Here is a 20961-nt window from a genome sequence, read left to right as displayed (position 1 = left end):
TGCAGCCCCTCCTGCTCTTCCTCATTCTTCATCTCTGACATGCTATTTTTTCTTCATTTCCACAGATCAACGTAAAAATTTGTGAAGCTCCTATGGGCTAAAGGTGCTCACAACACTTCTAGATAGACTCCTTGAGGGGTCTAGTTTCCCCCTTGTCTGGGTTTTCCACTGTTTACGCACATTAGGGGCTTTCCAAATGCAAAATGACACCCTCAGACCATTTCTTCAAAGCTTGCAGAACATCCTTTTCTGAGCCCTGTCGTGCACCTTGTGAAAATAAAAAAATTGAGACTAAAATAAATTTTTTGTGGGAAAAATTAGATTTTTTTATTTTCATGGCTCATTGTTATAAACTTTTGAGAAGCACTTGGGGGGTACAAGGTGCTCACCACACATCTAAATAAGTTCCCTGAAGGGGTCACTTTTGGGGTGTTTCAGCACATCAGGGGCACTCCAAATGGGACATGGTTCTTGCTAATTATTCCAGTAGATTTTGCATTTAGAAAGTCAAATGGCACTCCTTCCCTTACAATCCCTGCTGTGCGTCCAAACAGTAGTTTTACTCTATATATTATGTATCAGCGTACTCAGGAGAAATTGCACAACAAATTGTATTGTGCAGTTTCTTCTGCTATCTCTGTGAAAAAAATTTATTTTCACGGCTCAATGTTATAAACTTATCTAAAGCACCTGGGAGTTCAAGGTGCTCACCACACTTCTAAGTAAGTTCCTTGAGGGGTCTAGTTTCCAAAATGGTGTCACTTGTGGAGGGTTTCCACTGTTTAGGCACATCAGGGACTATCCAAACGCGACATGGCATTCGCTAAATATTCTAACAAATTTTGCATTCAAAAAGCCAAATGTCACTCCTTAATTTCTGAGCCCTGCCAAAACAGTTGCTTTCCCCCACATATGGGGTGGGGGAAAGCATGCTCAGGAGAAATTGTTCAACAGATTCAGGGATCCATTTTTTCCTGTTACCCTTGTGAAAAAAAAAATGTGGGTCTAAATTTAAATTTTTGTGAAAAAAAGGTAATTGTTAAGTTTTTCTTTCCACATTCCAAAACTTTATGTGAAGCTCCTGAAGTGTTAATAAACTACTTGAATTTGGTTTTGAGCCCCATGAGGGTTGTAATTTTTAGAATGGTGCCTATTTGCGGTATTTTCTGTCAGATAGACCCATCAGAGTCACTTTAAATGTAATATGGTTCCCAAAAAAAGTGGTTTTGTAAATTGTGTTGAAAAAATAAGAAATTACTTGTCAACTTTTTACCCATATAACTTCCTAACAAAAAAATTATGTTTCAAAAATTGTGCTGATGTAAAGTAGACATGTGGAAAATGTTATTTATTAACTGTTTTCTGTGACATGACTCTCTGATTTAAGGGCAAAAAAATTTAAATTTGAAAATTGCAAACACACTCAAGCTTTGTCCAGTCACTCGTACGTGGATGGATTGAGGATGGGAATGAGTAGGAAGAAATGGAGGAGATGGAGAATAGTGGCGGTAGAGACAGGTAAGTGTTGGCTGTGGGGAGCTTGGCACATATGACAGACTTTATATACAGCTGCCTTTCTCATGACCATCCCGCTACATTCATCTTGGCCAAACCAAGAGTACTGGTTATTCACCCTGTAGACCCACGCTACCTTCCATTTCTCCTTCCTGATGTAGAGAGGTATACTAACATGATGCTACAGCAAAAGGCCATTGTGGAAAATATGTTGGAAAAATTCCCATCAGACGTTAGCGTCAGTGGACAAGCTTCCTTGCCCAACCAAGGAGGAGAGGAGTACACTGTCAAGGCCTAGGCCAATTTCATTATTATTATTATTATTATACATTTTTATAGCGCCATTTATTCCATGGCGCTTTACATGTGAACGGGGCAAATATAGACAAGTACAATAAACATGAGTAAAACAAGGCACACACAAGTACAGGAGGAGAGAGGACACTGCCCGCGATGGCTCACAGTCTACAGGGGATGGGTGAGGATACACTAGGAGAGGGTAGAGCTGGTCATGTGGCAGTTCAGTAGACTGAGGATCACTGCAGGTTGTAGGCTTGTTGTAAGAGGTGGGAGCATGGGAGAAGTCTTGGATGTGGTTGTGGGAGGAAGAGATGAGAGAGGAGTAGAGAAAGAGATCATGAGACAATCGAAGGTTGCTTGTAGGTAGGTACTGGGAGACCATGTCACAGATGTATGGAGGAGACAGGTTGTGAATGGCTTTGTATGTCATTGTTAGTGTTTTGAACTGTAGCCTCTGGGCAATAGGAAGCCAATGAAGGGCCTGGCAGAGAGGAGAGGCTGGGGAATAACGAGGAGACAGGTTGATTACTCGGGCAGCAAAGTTTAGGATAGATTGGAGTGGTGCCAGAGTGCTAGAAGGGATGCCAGAGAGTAGGAGGTTGCAATAGTCGAGCTGGGAGATGATAAGGGCATGTACTAGTGTTTTTGTGGTTTCATGGTCAAGGAATGCACGGATCTGGGAAATGTTTTTGAGTTGGAATTGGCAGGAGGAGGCAAGGGCTTCGATATGTGGCTTGAAAGAGAGGGTAGAGTCAAGTATCACCCGAGGTACCGAGCTTGCGGGACCGGGGAAAGTGAGCAGCCATTGACATTGATGGATAAGTCGGGTGCAGCGGTAGAGTGAGGTGGGGGAAAGATGATGAATTCTGTTTTGCCCATGTTCAGTTTTAGAAAGCAATCAGAAAAGAAAGATGAAATAGCAGACAGACATTGTGGGATTTTGGTCAGTAAGGGAGTGAGGTCAGGTCCAGATAGGTAGATCTGCGTGTCATCAGCGTAGAGATGATATTGTAAACCATGGGATTCTATGAGCTGTCCCAAGCCAAAGGTGTAGATGGAGAAGAGTAGGGGTCCTAGAACTGAGCCTTGGGGAACACCAACAGACAGGGGGCGAGATGAGGAGGTGGTGTGGGAGAGGAAAACACTGAATGACCAGTCTGTTAGATAAGATGAGATCCAGGATAGGGCCAAGTCTGTGATGCCAAGAGATGAGAGAATCTGCAACAGGAGGGCGTGGTCCATAGTGTTGAAGGCAGAAGACAGATCCAGGAGGAAGAGGACAGAGTAGTGTCGCTTGCTCTTGGCGGTTAGTAGGTCGTTGGTCACTTTAGTTACAGCAATTTCAGTTGAGTGATGTGATCGGAAGCCAGCATCCTGGCCCTGATGACTGGGTATTTTTGACAATGTGGGAAACGTTTTTAAAGGTGGTCAAGCAATACCTGTCCGACAAAACCAGCGTATTCCCTAATTTCTCTGTGGCATTCAGCTATTGGGTCTTATATCTGGACCCCAGGCATGAGCTGTCCATCTATGTCTTGAAGGTGTTGTGCTGCCCTGCCGCTAGCGTCTTGTATGAGCAAGTTTTAGTTCTGCCTGAGAGTTCAAAACAGAAAGTGCTGACAGGCTCACAGTTGTCAGCTGATGAGAGTACTTCTCTCATCAGTGTACGCTTGCTGCCACTGATAACAACGAGAGCAGGTGAGGCTGAAAAGAGTATTCATCAACAGGCACCTGTGCTATAAATAAATAAACTTAAAAATGATGTGGGGTCTCTTCTATTTTTGATAAGCAGCGCAGGCAAAACCTACAGCTGCAGGCTGCAACCCTCAGCTGTCTGCCTTAGCTTTGCTGATTATCAAGAATAGAGGGGTCACATTTTTTTTTTTTAAATGATTTAAATAAATAATTTAAAAAACAATGTGGTTTCCCACCAATATTGACAAATAGCCAAGCTACAGCATACAGCTGGGGGCTGGTATTCTCAGACTAATAAGTGGCCATGGATATTGCCCCAGTCTAAAAACAGCATCCCACAGCCACCCTAGATATGCAAATTCTGGTTCTTTGCCTGGCTCTTCCCAGAACGGTAGATTTAGTAGAACTATAAAGATCAGCACATGTTCTGATATAGCACACTCAGCTCTCAGTGGTTTGTGCTGGAGTGTGCACTATTATCACAGTATTTATACGGACCGATAACAGGGCATTTGAACAAGCTCACACAGAACTTAAGAATATCCCCTTAAGTCTATGTCCATCTTCAGAAAATGAAAAACATTTAGTTGCTCTGCCCTTTGTTTGATGTGTCTGCCTATGGTGTGAGCAAATATATCATTTTTTTAAATCACAGAATTAACTCACAATATTGCCCATCTCTGACTCTCTTAAACGTAATGTTGCCAGTCAGTGTTGCTGTAAGCGTTTTGATGCTGCCATTGGAGATCAAATTTTTGATCGCATTTATCAGCTGTTCATTCAGGAACTTTATAGTTGTGATGTTTCCATTGTAGGAGAACTTAGAGATCAATCTGATCTGAAACATGGAGTTCATAAATGAGCTGCAGGGAAAAAAAGAGTGATTATATGCTGAACTATGGACATTGCATGACATAGTCCAGCAAATCCATATGCATTCATTATATACCAGTAACTAGATTTAAGTATACTTTGGGCAGACGACTTATAATCTGATGGTATAGTTATCAGCCATTGACCTTTTATTTAGGCACTCATTTAAATGTGTGTAAATGTGAACAAAACATACAAGTTTGACACCCAAAGGGACTGCCTGAAAATCAAACTTATCAAGATAAAGATACAAAAAGCATAAATATTCAATCTTAGCCAGGAGCATTACTATAATTACTCCTCTAAATCTATACCACAAATCAAAAAATAGTGGACAATTGTATACTACTGCCAAAAAATGAGTACAAAGTACTCACAGACCACCATACTACAGAAGATAAAATCAATAAAGTTTATTGAAAAAACATTTTAAAATTAGTACATCATACTGTATGAGGATATATAAAAAAGACTCAGTCTAAATTCCATACCCAGCAGCAGTTGTAAACATAATATTAAACATTAATGATGTAAATTATGTCTTTGTGCTAAAGGTACAGCTCAAAAAAATCCTTTAAGGCAATTAAATACTTCCCTTGAGAAAGCACGTGAGTTGTGAAATGCGCGTCTGGGCGTTCCTACAGCGGCACTTGGGTAATGATGGGTAAGCACTGACAAAGAACATTTTCTAACTGCTCTTTGTGTGTTCATTTTGTTCAAAGCTCTATTTATCCGGGTATAACATAGTATTTAATTGCCTTAAAGGATTTTTTTGAGCTGTACCTTTAGCACAAAGACATAATTTACATCATTAATGTTTAATATTATGTTTACAACTGCTGCTGGGTATGGAATTTAGACTGAGTCTTTTTTATATATCCTCATACAGTATGATGTACTAATTTTAAAATGTTTTTTCAATAAACTTTGTTGATTTTATCTTCTGTAGTATGGTGGTCTGTGAGTACTTTGTACTCATTTTTTGGCTGAAAATCAAACTGCCTGACTGTCTGGCGCTGCATCTTTGGGTGTAGAATGGAAATTTTAGTAAGAAATGAGGCCTATGCTTAGGTATAACATCACAATAACCTAGTTTGTTATCCGCTAAGCTAATTGAAATAAAACAATTTCAAATTTATAGAAGAAATATAAACTATTCATTCAAATAAAATGCAATTTAGGTAAGTTCTTTCTTTAAAGGTTAGTGAGCTATATTATAAAAAAACTTACCTATCACTTAAAGTGGCATGTAAAAGTTTGGGCACCCCTGGTCAAATATAGTGTTATTGTGAACAGCTAAGCAAATTGAAGGTTGTCTGCAAAAAGGCCTAGAGTTAAAGATGACACATTTTCTTTGTATTTTAGGGGAACATTTTTTGAAAGTTATAAAAAGGAAAATGTGTCAATGTAAAAGTTTGGGCACCCTTAGAGATTTGTGTGCTCAGATAACTTTTACCAAGGTTTCAGACCTTTATTAGCCTATTAGGGTTATGACTTCTTTACTATCATTGTTAGGAAAGGCCAGGTGATGCAAGTTACCCAGCTTTATAAAAACCCAGCCTCCTCTAAATTTATGCCAAAAACAGCAGCCATGGGTTCTTCTAAGCAGCTGGCTAGCACTCTGAAAATAAAAATGATGGAGGCCCACAAAGCAGGAGAAGACTATAAGACAACGTTTTCAAGTTGCTATTTCCTCAGTTCCAAATGTAATTGGGAAATGGCGGTTAACAGGAACAGTGGAGGTCAAGATAAGGCCTGACAGACCAAGCAAAATTTCAGTGAGAGCTGTTTGTAGGATTGCTAGAGAGACAAATCGGAACCCCAGCTTAACTGCAAAAGACCTTCAGAAAGATTAAGCACACTCTGGAGTTGTGGGACATTGTTCTACTGTTCAGAAACACCTGCACAAATATGACCTTCATGGAAGAGTCATCAGAAAAAAACCTCTCCTGTATCCTCACCATAAAATTCAGCATCAGAAGTATGCAAAGTAACATCTAAACAAGTCTGATGCATTTTGGAAACATGTCATGTGGACCGATGAGGTTAAAATACAACTGTTTGGCCACAATGATAAAAGGTATGTGTGGAGAACATCTCACCAACCATTAAGCATGGGGGTGGTTCAATCATGCTTTGGAGTTGTGTTAAAGCCAATGGCATGGGGAACATGTCACGGGTAGAGAGAAATATCAAGTCATTTCAGCAAATTGTTGATGCGGACATAACACAATCTGTAAAAAAGCTGAAGTTGAAAATAGGATGGCTTCTACAAATAGATTCTGATCCTAAACACATTTCAAAATCCATAATAGCCTACCTAAAAAGGTGCAAGCTGAAGATTTAACAATGGCCCTCACAGTCCCCTGATCTGAACATCATTGAAAATCTGTGGCTAGATCTCAAAATAGCAGCGCATGCAAGACGAATGAGGAATCTCACAGAACTGGAAGAATTTTCCAAGGAAGAATGAATGAAAATCCTTTAAACAAGAATTTAAAGACTCTTATCTGGCTACAAAAAGCATTTACAAGCTGTGGTATTTGTAATAGAGGGTGCTACTAGTTACAAACCAAGCAGGGTGCACAAACTTTTGCATCTGCCCATTTTCCTTGTTTTATTTTTTAAAATGTCAAAAATCCCTATATATATATATATATATATATATATATATATATATATATATATATATATACGAGGGGTGTTCATTAAAAATTTCCCCTGACCCACTTCTATTTATCACAGGATGCTGAACCTGCACGTGTAATGATTTAAGTCTCTATAGGTCACTTGCCAATTTGCAAGTCAGAACTGATAACGGCCTTGATTTTACAGGTGCTGAAGTGGTGTGAAGTTTGATAATGAACCCAGTGGAATACAGAGCAGTTATCAAGTTCCTTTACTTGAAAGGCCACACACCAAAGGAGACTTTCGATTAGAAGAAAGCTGTTTATGGTGATGATTCCCCATCATATCATGTAGTCAAGAACTGGTATCGTCAATTCAAATGTGGTCGGAATTTGGTGCAAACAGCTCCAATTTCAGGGTGACCCCACTCTGCTATTGATGAACACGCTATCCAGCAAATGGATGTTGCCATTTTGGAAAATTGCTGTGTAGCCTTTCGCCGCCTAGCCCATTATGTCAAGATTAGTGTGGGGTCTGTGGGAAAAATAATCCAAGACCATCTTCATATGCATAAGGTATCTGCTCGCTGGATTCCCAGGTTGCTCACACCTTTCCAGAAGCAGGAATGAGTCCAATGCTCTCAGGCTCTACTGACGATGTGCCATGGAAACCAGGAGGACTTTTTCAACAGACTGATCACACAGGATGAGAGCTGGGTCCATCACTATGATCCTGAGACTAAAGTCCAGTTGATGCAATGGAAGCACGGTGACTCACCGCCTCCAAAGAAGGCACGTGTCCAACCCTCAGCAGGCAAGGTCATGCTCACAGTATTTTGGGACCAGAGGAAATCTTTAATGAACGCCCCTCGTATGTATTATATTATATTTTTTTGCGTAAAATACAAAAGAAAAGAGTCATCTTCAACTTTAGTCCTTTTAGAGATCATTTAATCTTCAACTTGCTTAACTGTTCACAATGACAGTAATTTAGACAAGTGGTGCCCAAACTTTTACATGCTACTGAGTAGCTATTAACTTTGTAGCTATTAACCTAACATTCCCTTTACAGCTGGACATGGCTGTAAAAGAGCTATTTTCCATATGTGCTCCTGACAATGGAAGTTTGATGAATGTTTACATTGTAATGTGTGGTGTATTATGTACCTCATGTTATTAATTCACAGTTTTAAAAAAAAGGATTCCCTCAGAATCTGCACATAAAATATGTTGCCTGTTTATTTCTGGTACTTTATTGTACATATCACATTATACTTGCACAATAAATATAAGTATTTCCAGAACACTGGAAAAACCGTCTTCATGCATGACCATTTTTACAAATAATTAAAATGAAACAAAAAATATACAAGCCATGAAACATATACTTACAATATTCTAAAATTGCTGGTATTCACAAATCTGTCCACTGGCAGCAGTGACATAAACTGTGCTACCTGCAAAAGTAAGATAAGTAAGATAAAGTAGTCCGTAGTTTTATGTAGTCATGCATTGAAAATTATTTCATAGGAAAGCTAAAATTAAAAGTAAAAAAAATTCTAAAAAAGATCTATTTACACATAAATAATATCTAATATTATTACACCCCAAAACCTTTTTACTCCTAGTTAATCCCTTTAGCTGTATACTTAAATTGTTAACGAGCAAAACATATTTTTGATTTTGTTCCTAGTTTCTTGCTGTATCACACGAGGTCACCTCAGCAGTCAGCACACTTCCATATACTCTGTCCGTGACTAATAGCCTTTGTTGCATGTACAGTTATTTTGTTGATATATCCTGTACTTACTGTGCGCTCAGCTTCTTCAGCTGTAATATTCTCAAGAGATGTCATTCTTAGATGTATAGTTCGTTGTGGGGTATCTGACAATAGTGAAAACACCAATTTCAATACAGGTAACACAACACTGTCACAATGGAAATTTTACCAAGCTACAAGTTACTCAGTGACTCATTAGAAAAAAATTAAACACAAGGTTCCCAAGGAAGAGGATATCACAATATTAAATACTGGTTAGAACTCAAAACATATAATTATCACCAAAATGCCCTCCCAAAGGTATTACATCAATTTTAAGCATGAAACAGTTTTTTATAGGAATATATTAAAATAAATTAACGACATTATTAAACAAAGTAACACTACCAAAGAAAGCAGGACAATGTAAGGGGTAATAAGCAGTAAGCAGTATGAGACAAACAATCTATTATGAGCACAAAAATAGTAATAATAACAAAGTGAAGGCAAAGTGCAAATGCAATGTAAATAAAAAGAGCTATTAAAAGCTTAAAGTCTCCCTAACAGCAAAGTGGATACTCATGTGAGGTGGAAATTGGTAATAAATGCAGCATTTTGAAGTTAAAGTGCCTGCTGTGCAAGAAAGGAGATTATGTCATGCAATTATACGGGCTAATACCTACATAATTTGGAGAGTGAATGGACCCCGACCTGCCACCCCTACGCGCGTTTCGCCATGTCTTCGTCTTTTTGTTAACATTGCGTTTGCACTTTGCCTTCACGTTGTTATTAAGATCTCGTGCTCATAAGAGATTGTTTGTCTCATACTGCTTTCCCCACAATGCATTTGCACTTTGCCTTTATGCTGCTGCTAGAAATTATTTATTATTAATTATTTGATGAAATCTGACTTTTTTGATGCATTGGCTGCACCCCTTATTATTACCCCTTACAATGTCCTGTTTCTTTGGTAGTGTTACTTTGTTTAACAATGTCGTTAATTTCTTTTTATTTATTCTAATAAAAAACTTTTTTATGGTTGAAATATACTCTCTTACCCTTTCACTCATTAGAAAAAGTCCAGTAACCCGTCAAGCATTTTAGATGTAATATGGACTCTAACACACAAGACCTAAATTACACTGGGCCCTCACTAAAGTTAACTGTCAGTCACACACTTACTCAGCCAACAGTTACTTCCCTTTCCCAGATGCATGCTTGTTTTGGACAAGGAGCTATGTGTTCTTTTTAAAAGGAAGGGGGTTGGGACACACTGCCAAAAACCTTAATATTAAAACAATTGGGCACATTAACCCTTAACCCTTAACTCTACCATCCGGGGAGAGTCAGAACATAACCACACACACTAGGTTCTCAATATGTTCCACAGAAACTGGCATGTTCGGCTGTATAATTGTATCTTTAGTCTTGAGGTATTTGTTGAACTGAATAACTTTTAAAAAATTAATTTACTGAAATTAGAAGAAGTCAGTAGTTTTTCCTGGAATAGTGCCACTTTTGTTCATGAGATATGTCTGATAACTTTGCTTATTCATTTCAAGTGAATGTGGATGTAAAAATACCAGGCTAGGGGCATACCATCCATAGCAGCAGACCATAATGCCCTTATGGAGCCAATGATTTGGGGTACCTGATGCTGCATAGCTCCGGGCCCTCCCCACACCAATCATCAGAATTTCAGTGTTGTTTACATCCTCAGGGTGTGGATACCACTCTGTAGAATAATGGATCAGGGAACCAAAAGCACTGTGATCCATTATACAGCCTGTGCATGTGTATCTGAGACTCAGCACACTTCAGGCTCAATGACATCATTGTATCACACCTACTATGCGACGTGCTCACGCTGCACACTCCTGAGCAGTGCATTGTGGAAATGAGGGCAGGTATCTTTTTTTTTTAAATATCAGTACTTGTGGGGGCCATCATACTGGGTCAGGGGTTAAGAGGACATCATACTAAGTGAAGGGTTGTGGGGCCCATTATAATGATTGACGAACTGAGGGGGCATTATACTAAGTGAGGGGCTGTGAAGGCTATTATACTGAGTTGGGGTTGTGATGGCCATCTTTCTCAGTGAGCAGTGAACTGTATAGGCCATCATACTGTATGTGGGGGGTGGAGGGGTCAATATACTGAATGGAAGAATGTGGGTGACATCTCAATAACGGAGGTGCAAAGGGGTCCATCATACAGTGTGGGGTCATCACACTCAGTGAGTAGCTATGAGGACCATGGTTCTGAGTGGGGGGCTGTGGAGGCAATTAGAAGATTTGAAATGGGGCCTCATGTTTTCTGTGTATGCACCTGTATCATGCCTATTGTTTTCATTTCAGACAGCCTCTTATAAGTAATATATGGACATTATACCTTTTATTTTCATGTAAGAGATACATTATTATAATATCATACCAATTTGCTTTTATTCTACGTTAGGCTGCTCTTGATAACTTACTCTCGGCAGCATCTGGAATATATCTGTTACCAGCTTCTAAGCAATGATTGTCGGAAAACATTGGGTGGCAGTTACATTTCTGGACACATGTACTGCCAACTCTACTGCATGGTTGTCCATTTGCACAATAATTAGGGTTACATGGTCCACATACACTTGTGCACTCATAGCCATTTCCTGCAGATGAAACAAATCAAACATAAAATCAAGTATTCCACATATTACCACACCTCAGAAGCAACATGTTGTCAATTTGTTTTCTTCAGGACTCTGAAAGTTAAACTTTGTACTACAAGATACCTGTAAATAGTTTTCACTTTGAAATACTGCAATAATTATAATTTATGGAAAATGAAGCGCAAGAATTTATTCATTATGATACATAAAGAGCTATGATCAAACAAAAGCACTAAAACAGCAGTGACCAATAAAATTTTTTAATAAGACCTATATCTGTGAAAACTGATAGAACACATTTGCCTTTGCTTTTTCAAGACACTCATGTATGCTGGCTATCTATTGCCATTTGCCACACATTGGAGTTGGCTGCCTTGTCAGTCAATGTTTGCTCGTTCAAGAGCATGTAAGCCTAACCAGAGTCTTCTACAAAAGAAAAGACACCATTTGCACACAATTATTTTTAGTGCCATGCTCTCCACTAGGGTTGAGCGAAACAGATCGGCCAATTTCAAAAGTCGCCGACTTTTGGGAAAGTCGGGTTTCGTGAAACCCGACCCGATCTCACTGTGGGATTGGGTCGGCCGTCGGCGATCTTCGCTCCAAAGTCGGGTTTCGTTTATATATATATATATATATACATATATATATATATATATATATATATATATACATGTATATATATATATATATATATATATATATATATGTCATTGAGACACATATATATATATATATATATATATATATATATTTATATTTATATTTACTTCAGCGCGATATATGTGAAAAGCCGGTAATTCAATTGCCGGCTTTTAATTTCTCCTGCCTAAACCCGACATGATGTGAGACATGGTTTACATACAGTAAACCATGTCATATCCCCCTTTTTTTTGCATATTCCACACTACTAATGTTAGTAGTGTGTATGTGCAAAATTTCGGCGCTGTAGCTATTAAATGTAAGGGTTAAATCACGGAAAAAATTGGTGTGGGCTCCCGCGCAATTTTCTCCGCCAGAGTGGTAAAGCCAGTGACTGAGGGCAGATATTAATAGCCTAGAGAGGGTCCACGGTTATTGGCCCCCCTGGCTACAAACATCTGCCCCCAGCCACCCCAGAAAAGGCACATCTGGAAGATGCGCCTATTCTGGCACTTGGCCACTCTCTTCCCACTCCCGTGTAGCGGTGGGATATGGGGTAATGAAGGGTTAATGCCACCTTGCTATTGTAAGGTGACATTAAGCCAGATTAATAATGGAGAGGCGTCAATTATGACACCTTTCCATTATTTTTCCAATTGTATGAAATGGTTAAAAAAAACACACACACAATATTTCAAAGTATTTTAATGAAATAAACACACAGGTTGTTGTAATATTTTATTGTTCTCTCAATCCACCTGAAGACCCTCGCTCTGTAACAAAGGAAACATAATAAACCAACAATATACATACCATCCGTAGATCTGTAACATCCCACGATGTAAATCCATCTGAAAGGGTTAAAATATTTTACAGGCAGGAGCTCTGCTAATGCATCTGTGCTCGTGCCTGTAAACCCCGGGGAATAAAGGAAATGTAGGTCAATGACCTATAGTTACCTTCAGTCGTGGTGATGCGCCCTCTGCTGGATGTCCTCATGAACTGCAGCCTGGGAACTTTTTCCCACGCTCGACATCATATGAGGACATCCAGCAGAGGGCGCATCACCGTGACTGAAGGTAACTATAGGTCATTGACCTACATTTCCTTAATTCCCCGGGGTTTACAGGCACGAGCACAGCTGCATTAGCAGAGCTCCTGCCAGTAAAATATTTTAACCCTTTCTGATGGATTTACATTGTGGGATGTTACAGATCTACAGATGGTATGTATATTGTTGGTTTATTATGTTTCCTTTGTTACAGAGCGAGGGTCTTCAGGTGGATTGAGAGAACAATAAAATATTACAACAACCTGTGTGTTTATTTCATTAAAATACTTTGCAATATTGTGTGTGTGTTTTTTTAACCATTTCATACAATTGGATTAATAATGGATAGGTGTCATAATTGACGCCTCTCCATTATTAATCTGGCTTAATGTCACCTTACAATAGCAAGGTGGCATTAACCCTTCATTACCCCATATCCCACCGCTACACGGGAGTGGGAAGAGAGTGGCCAAGTGCCAGAATAGGCGCATCATACAGAGAACAGAAAAGGCTGAGATATTAAATAGGCACTTTTCATCCATGTTCACCAATGAACTCTCTGTTAAGCTTCTTTTACATTTGCCGTAGTTTTTCGTCCCGTTTTTGCAGCCCCAATAGATTTCTATAGGGCACCCAAAACGGGCTGCAATAAATCGACGGAGCGCCGTACGCCGTATGGCCGTGAGGGCTGTAATTATGGCTATGAAAAAATATTGAACCTGCTTGATATTTTTCACGGCTTATGGACAAGGCCCCCATTGAAAATCAATGAGGCCGCAAAAAAACAACGGAAGCTTATTTTTGCGGTGCACCGTGTTGACCGTGTTTGCAGATTGCCGTTTTTTTTTCTACTTTTTCTCTACTATTCTAAGCCAGAAAAATGGCTATCCGCAAGATTTTTGGGGCTCGTTTTTGCAGCAAACCGTGAAAATTACGGCAATATGACCTGCAAAAAAAGTCCTGCAAAATTGGGCTGCAAAAATCATGGCAAGTGTAAAAGAAGCCTTACAGGGATCATTCAACAAAGCAAGAATCAAAAATCACAACCTGATATAACTAGTTTAACAAAAAAAATACAGGTGCATCTCACAAACTCATAATATCATCAAAAATGTAATTTAATTCAGTTCTTCAATACAAAAAGTGAAACTCATATTTTAGAGTTATTACAAACATAGTGATCTATTTCAACTGTTTATTTCTGTTAATGTTGATGATTATGTCTTACAGCCAATGAAAACCCAAACATCATTATCTCAGTAAATTGGGCCTACTGAAAGCTATGTTCAGTAAATGCACTCAATACTTGGTCAGGGCTCCTTTTGCATCAATTACTGTATCAATGTGGTGTGGCATGGAGGTGATCAGCTTGTGGAACTGCTGAGGTGTTATGGAAGCCCAGGTTACTTTGATAGCAGCCTTCAGCTAATCTGCATTGTTGGGTCTGGTTTCTTTCATATTCCTCTTGACAATAGGAGATCTCATTTACATGTATAAATATATGTGTAGCCTGTACAAAACACTTCCACATGATTTAATAATTTGAAAGACCATACTGAGGACTAGGGGGCACTCATTAGGGGTGGAACAAAGGCGATTCCAGCAGTTAAATAGGAAATGGTTCGTTCTTCACAGTTAGAGCAGCCAGACTGTGGAATGCCCTACCACAAGTAATGTAATGGCAGACAATATAACAGCTTTCAAAAAAAGGGTTGGAAGATTCCTTGATACACATAACATTGGTGGTTATAGTTAAAATATTGAGAAAATGTACAATTGGTTGAGAAAGGTTGAACTTGATGGACCAAGGTCTTTTTTCAACCTATGCAACTATGAAACTATGCAAATATTTATTTTGAATATCATTATAAATAAATACTAAACAATTTGAATGTACATTAAGTACTTTAACAGTTTTATATTTACAAGCATAACAAAGATTATGTGTTTTACAGGAGTCGTTACCTGCATAACCAGCATTACAGGAACACAAGAAGCTGCCTAATGTATTGGAACAATATCCATTGGAAGAACATGGATTGTACAAACATTCATTGACATCATCACAGTGCTTTCCATCACCTGAAACAACATGAAATGACTGTATAATGTAATAATATATTACCATATTAGACTGCTGAAACTATATGTGATATATCATTTGTAATACTATTTATTGCCAACAGGTTTCTAACAAGTTGGAGGACTATTTTCATATTTATGATAAGTAAACTAGGCATACATTACTCTTTTAAAGCCTAATCAATAATCTTAACAAGATATTGCTCAACGTAAAACTTTTGGTAACAGTATATGGAATTCACAGATATTAGTTTACCATGCATTCTCTTATAACTAATAAGACTTGAACCTAATTTATGCAGCTTCAGATTTCCCAACTTCTGAATTCTCACCACTATCTTGCTTTCAATCCCACTTGTCTTCTCTAGTGTTGAGCGATACCGTCCGATACTTGAAAGTATCGGTATCGGAAAGTATCGGCCGATACCGTCACAGTATCGGAATCCAATCCGATACCGATACCCGATACCAATACAAGTCAATGGGACTCATGTATCGGACGGTATCCCTGATGGTTCCCAGGGTCTGAAGGAGAGGAAACTCTCCTTCAGGCCCTGGGAACCATATAAATGTGTAAAAGAAAGAATTAAAATAAAAAATATCGCTATACTCACCTGTCCGACGCAGCCGGGACTTCAGCGAGGGAACCGGCAGCGTTGTTTGTTTAAAAATCGCGCTATTACTTGGTTACGTGAATTCCCGGCTTGTGATTGGTCAGGTCGGCCATGTTGCCGGGACGCGGACCAATCACAGCAAGCCGTGACGAAATTACGTCACGGCTTGCTGTGATTGGTCCGCGTCCCGGCAATATGGCCGCCCTGACCAATCACAAGCCGGGACGTCACGGGAGGCTGGACACGCGCTCATTTTAAAATGGGCGCGTGTCCAGCCTCCCGTGACGTCACGGCTTGTGATTGGTTGCGCCGCGATCAACCAATCACAAGCCGGGAGGCTGGACGCGCTCATTTTGAAATGGGCGCGTGTCCAGCCTCCCGTGACGTCACGGCTTGTGATTGGTTGCGCCGCGATCAACCAATCACAAGCCGGGAGGCTGGACGCGCTCATTTTGAAATGGGCGCGTGTCCAGCCTCCCGGCTTGTGATTGGTTGACCGCGACGCAACCAATCACAAGCCGTGACGTCACGGGAGGCTGGACACGCGCCCTTTTTAAAATGAGCGCGTTTCCAGCCTCCCGTGACGTCACGGCTTGTGATTGGTTAATGGCGGCCATGTTGCCGGGACGCGGACCAATCACAGCAAGCCGTGACGTATTTTCGTCACGGCTTGCTGTGATTGGTCCGCGGCCCGGCAACATGGCCGCCCTGACCAATCACAAGCCGGGACTTCGCGTAACCATGTAAAAGCGGGAATTTTAAACAAACAACGCTGCCGGTTCCTGCGCTGAGGTCCCGGCTGCGTCGGACAGGTGAGTATAGCGATATTTTTTATTTTAATTCTCTATTTTACACATTTTAACATTAATGTTGTTCCGATACCCGATACCCGATACCACAAGAGTATCGGAATCCCGGTATCGGAATTCCGATACAGCAAGTATCGGCCGATACCCGATACTTGCAGCATCGGAATGCTCAACACTAGTCTTCTCTATTGCTAATCTCTTTGTACGTGACATGAGTCCTCCTACTTGGAATAATTATGAAAAATCGTTTGCACCACTATTGTTGTGAATTCATGTTCATAGTAGGTAAATCTGACAAACAGTCTTAATTTCCGTTGAACAGTCCAATAAACCGCACCACAAAAAGGGAACAAATATTGTGGCAAGTTATATTTAAATGCATTTGCTGTATTTTGTGGGTGTTTCAGGGAAAACATTGATGGTTTAGTAGACTCTCGGTTTTGGATTTTTCTTAAATTCTATAGCTTAAATTTCATTTCTAAACTTAGACCTGCTATAGTCTATGTTCTGCTGATAAATTTGACAGCAACTCAAAGAAGTGTTGCTACCATCAGTTTCTTAATGGATTAATTTATTCAAATAAAATGGTAAATTATCTAACTTTCATCTGATTTGTCTTCTATGTTCTGTTCTGAATAAAACATGGCTATAATAAATTTTCAAATCATTGCATTCTGGCATAATTTACATTTTCATGTGATCCCATCTTTTTTGGAATTATGGTTTTATATATAATATTATATATTTTACCAATGTATCCCTCCATGCAGGTGCAGTGATAACTCCTCAAAGTGTTTGTACAAGCAGCATTGGGAGAACATAGGTTTTGAGAACATTCATCAAAATCTTAAAAAAGATAAAAATAAAAAAATAGATTACATATAAGAATGCAAAAGCATTACAAGCAGCATTAATACAGACGATTACACACTTAGGCTATATTCTCACTATGAGTTTTTAGGATCCATTATCCATTAGATGGATGCGCCAATTCTGGTGCTTAGCCTCCGCTCTTCCCACTCTTGCCCCTTGCGTTGACAAGTGGGGTAATAGTTGTTGGGTTGATGTCAGCTTTTTAATGTCAGTTGACATCAAGCCCAGGGCTTAGTAATGGAGTAGTGTCTATCAGACACCCCCATTTCTATGCCCATAGTCAAATTTAATAAAGACATAAAGTCCTTTAATTGTAATAAACATATTTTACCTATTTATTCACCAAAAAATAAAAATAACAAAGCAAAGTTATACTCACCTTTCAAACTTGTAATTCATAATGCTCATGTTCAAGAAGTTCCCCAACTCAGCTACATCCAGATGGTGTCATGAGCGGTGACATCTGTGATGTGACTGCTCATCACGTCAGCCGGAAACACACTGACTGAGTGTCAGAAATGCTGCCAGAGTGGAGGCTAAGCTCCAGAATATTAACATCAGCCCCCTCATCTGGTTACTAAAATGAAGGGGGACATCACGCCATTTTAAAAAAAAAAATTATTTAATACACAATACACACACAGTGGGTACTGACTTCAACTCCCTTTAGCGTTGCCTGGTTACACTGATCGTAGGAAGACCAGGCAACAATAATGAGAGCTGCATTCAGCACCCAGTGCATGGGAACATCGCTAACTGTACTGCTTTTTTCCAGGCTTTGGTGCGTGTCCTACTGATGCGGCACACGGACAGCACAGAGATGCCACACATATGTTACACATGGACACACATAAGACTGGTACCAATCAGGAAAGGGGCCTTATATATAGTGTTTATTGATGTCTGTTTTTGGCAATACAGGGCTCCTTACCTGAACAATGAAGTCCATCTCCAGAAAGACCTGGAGGGCATGATCCACAGCCCTTGACTGGATCACAGCTTACATTGATGTAGCAACCTTGACTGCAAGGGTTAATTTGTTCATGGCAGAAGATCCCAGTGTAGTTATCAATACAATTGCAGCTTGCCACCTAGTTTGTACATAAAATATCAACATTCACTTTACATTATATACAGCCATTCAATGCACAGTATGATAACAGAAAAGTAAATTACATTTGACTTACATAGAGAGAACTGCTGTTGACTCTTGTGATTTCCATGTAGTTGCACTCACTGTTGAACTGACAGCTGCATATGATGAACTTTATAAAGAAAATACTGGAAAGATTATGTGAATCAATAGCCTCCAACTGGAAAGTAAAGCCATCAATGCTAGTAGGTGCCCAAGTCATGAGTCCAGCCTCTAAATAATAGCAAAATGTGGATGATGTGGTTAACACATAGTAATGAGGAAAGTTATTGTAACTTTACGTGTTGGATTGCACATACAATAGAAGATGTTAGACATGACATTTTACTATTATTCATGATACATGATTTCAACTATGATGCACTCATAAATAAGCATAGGATAGATAAGAAGAAAGATAATGGTCACAAAGTCACTGACAGAGGCATTGATAACTAGTTCTACAATACAGGAAAGAAATATATCTTGGTACCGTGTTAGCCAGTAGATAGAAAAATATTTAGAATTGAGAGTCCTCAGTGGTTGATACCTTTTAATGGCTAACTGAAAAGATGGTAACAAATTGCATGGTAATTCTGCTTCATGTCACCTGGCTTATCCATGGTTTTTTTCCCCCTCTTCTTTTTTTTTTTTTCTATACTATGTTGTGCATAAATATGTGAATCTTCAGAATTTGTTTTAGTCTTTGCCTGATGAAGAGACGTATGTAGTCTCGAAAGATTGCAATTTGTTTCCATCTTTTCAGTTAGCCATTAAAAGGTATCAACTAGGGTTGAGCGACCTTTACTTTTATAGGATCGGGTCGGGTTTCACGAAACCCGACTTTTTCAAAAGTCGGGTCAAGTGAAATCGGCCGATCCTATAAAAAAGTCGGGGTCGGGGTCGGCCGAAACTCGAAACCCAATGCAGTGCATTGGGTTTCCAATGGTTCCCAGGGCCTGAAGGAGCGGAAACTCTCCTTCAGGCCCTGGGATCCATATTTAAGTGTAAAATAAAGAATTAAAATAAAAAATATCGCTATACTTACACTCTGATGCGCCCTGGTACTAAGCGGGAACCTTCCTTCCTTAGAATCAGCCTTCCAGGACCTTGCGGTGACGTCGCGGGGACGTCGCAGCTTGTGATTGGCCGCCCATGTGACCGCTCGCGTGACCAATCACAAGCCGCGACGTCACCGTGACGTCACCGAAGGTCCTGGAAGGGCTGATTCTTAGGAAGGAAGGCTGCCGGAAAGAAGCCGAGGGTGAGTATATTCCTATTAGGTATATACTCACCCTCGGACATGCCCTGCTTCTTTCTGGCAGCCTTCCTTCCTAAGAATTAGCCCTTCCAGGACCTTCGGTGATGTCACGGTGACGTCGCGGCTTGTGATTGGTCGCGCGGCCGCCCATGTGACCGCTCGCGCGACCAATCACAAGCCGCGACGTCCCCGCGACGTCACCGCAAGGTCCTGGAAGGCTGATTCTAAGGAAGGAAGGTTCCCGCTTAGTACCAGGGCGCATCAGAGTGTAAGTATAGCGATATTTTTTATTTTAATTCTCTACTTTACACTTAAATCTGAATTCCGATACCAATTCCCGGTATCTTAAACATATCGTGAATCGGTATCGGAATTCCGATTCCAGATTCAGAAGATCGCCAACTTCATGGCCGACCCCACACAGGGGTCGGGTTTCATGAAACCCGACTTTGCCAAAAGTCGGCGACTTCTGAAAATTGCCGACCCGTTTCACTCAACCCTAGTATCAACCACTGAGGACTCTCAATTCTAAATATTTTAGTTCTACAATGAGCTTTGTACTTTGATACATAGCGGTTGTAGAAATGTTTCAACATTCAGTATTTAATTAGACAAAATTACAAAACTGATTTTGTCAAACTGCTGTGAAAGGCATCCATACATTTTAATCACTTTGGACATCTAATTTTTGTAAGTCATCAGCTTCTTTAATATACCCACCTGTTACATTAAGATTCACTGATGTATGTGCAGTAAATTTAACTCCTGCTCCATCAGCTTTATAGTGCTTTTGAACTTTCTCCATCTTAAATGCTTGAACATAGCTGTCTCCCATAATCTTAGGTGGCGTAAAACCTGAAGTAGAAAGCATACGATATAAGACATTGCTATTAGGCTGCTTTTCAATTATATTATCTGGTATGGTACTGCTCAGACAAGATCTGATTTTTTAAAGTTGTAGGCAGATGGCAAAGTTCTTTAAGAATGTCACATAAAAACTAACACATGAGATTGACATGACAGACATATTTATTTAAGTAAATAAAAAATGTTGGTGTTCATCATTCTCTTTCTT

General features: G+C 39.7%; 1 protein-coding gene across 1 annotated transcript in view; it reads right to left on the bottom strand.

The window, feature by feature from the left end:
- Nucleotides 1-17264, bottom strand: part of LOC143803973 (mucin-4-like) — a 74838-nt gene extending 57574 nt beyond the window's left edge. Inside the window, exons 1-6 of the mRNA XM_077281724.1 lie at nucleotides 17222-17264; nucleotides 15081-15197; nucleotides 11246-11422; nucleotides 8821-8894; nucleotides 8403-8467; nucleotides 4177-4373 (exon numbers count right to left, since the gene is read on the bottom strand). Of these exons, the coding sequence (XP_077137839.1) occupies nucleotides 4177-4373; nucleotides 8403-8467; nucleotides 8821-8894; nucleotides 11246-11422; nucleotides 15081-15197; nucleotides 17222-17264 (673 nt within the window). The remainder of the gene's footprint in view (nucleotides 1-4176; nucleotides 4374-8402; nucleotides 8468-8820; nucleotides 8895-11245; nucleotides 11423-15080; nucleotides 15198-17221) is intronic.
- Between the last annotated feature and the right edge of the window lie 3697 nt (nucleotides 17265-20961).

This window comes from Ranitomeya variabilis, chromosome 2 (assembly GCF_051348905.1).
Source record: "Ranitomeya variabilis isolate aRanVar5 chromosome 2, aRanVar5.hap1, whole genome shotgun sequence".
Taxonomy (NCBI): domain Eukaryota; kingdom Metazoa; phylum Chordata; class Amphibia; order Anura; family Dendrobatidae; genus Ranitomeya; species Ranitomeya variabilis.
The sequence above is the reverse complement of the archived record's forward strand: the minus strand, read 5'-3'. Positions and strand labels throughout refer to the sequence as shown.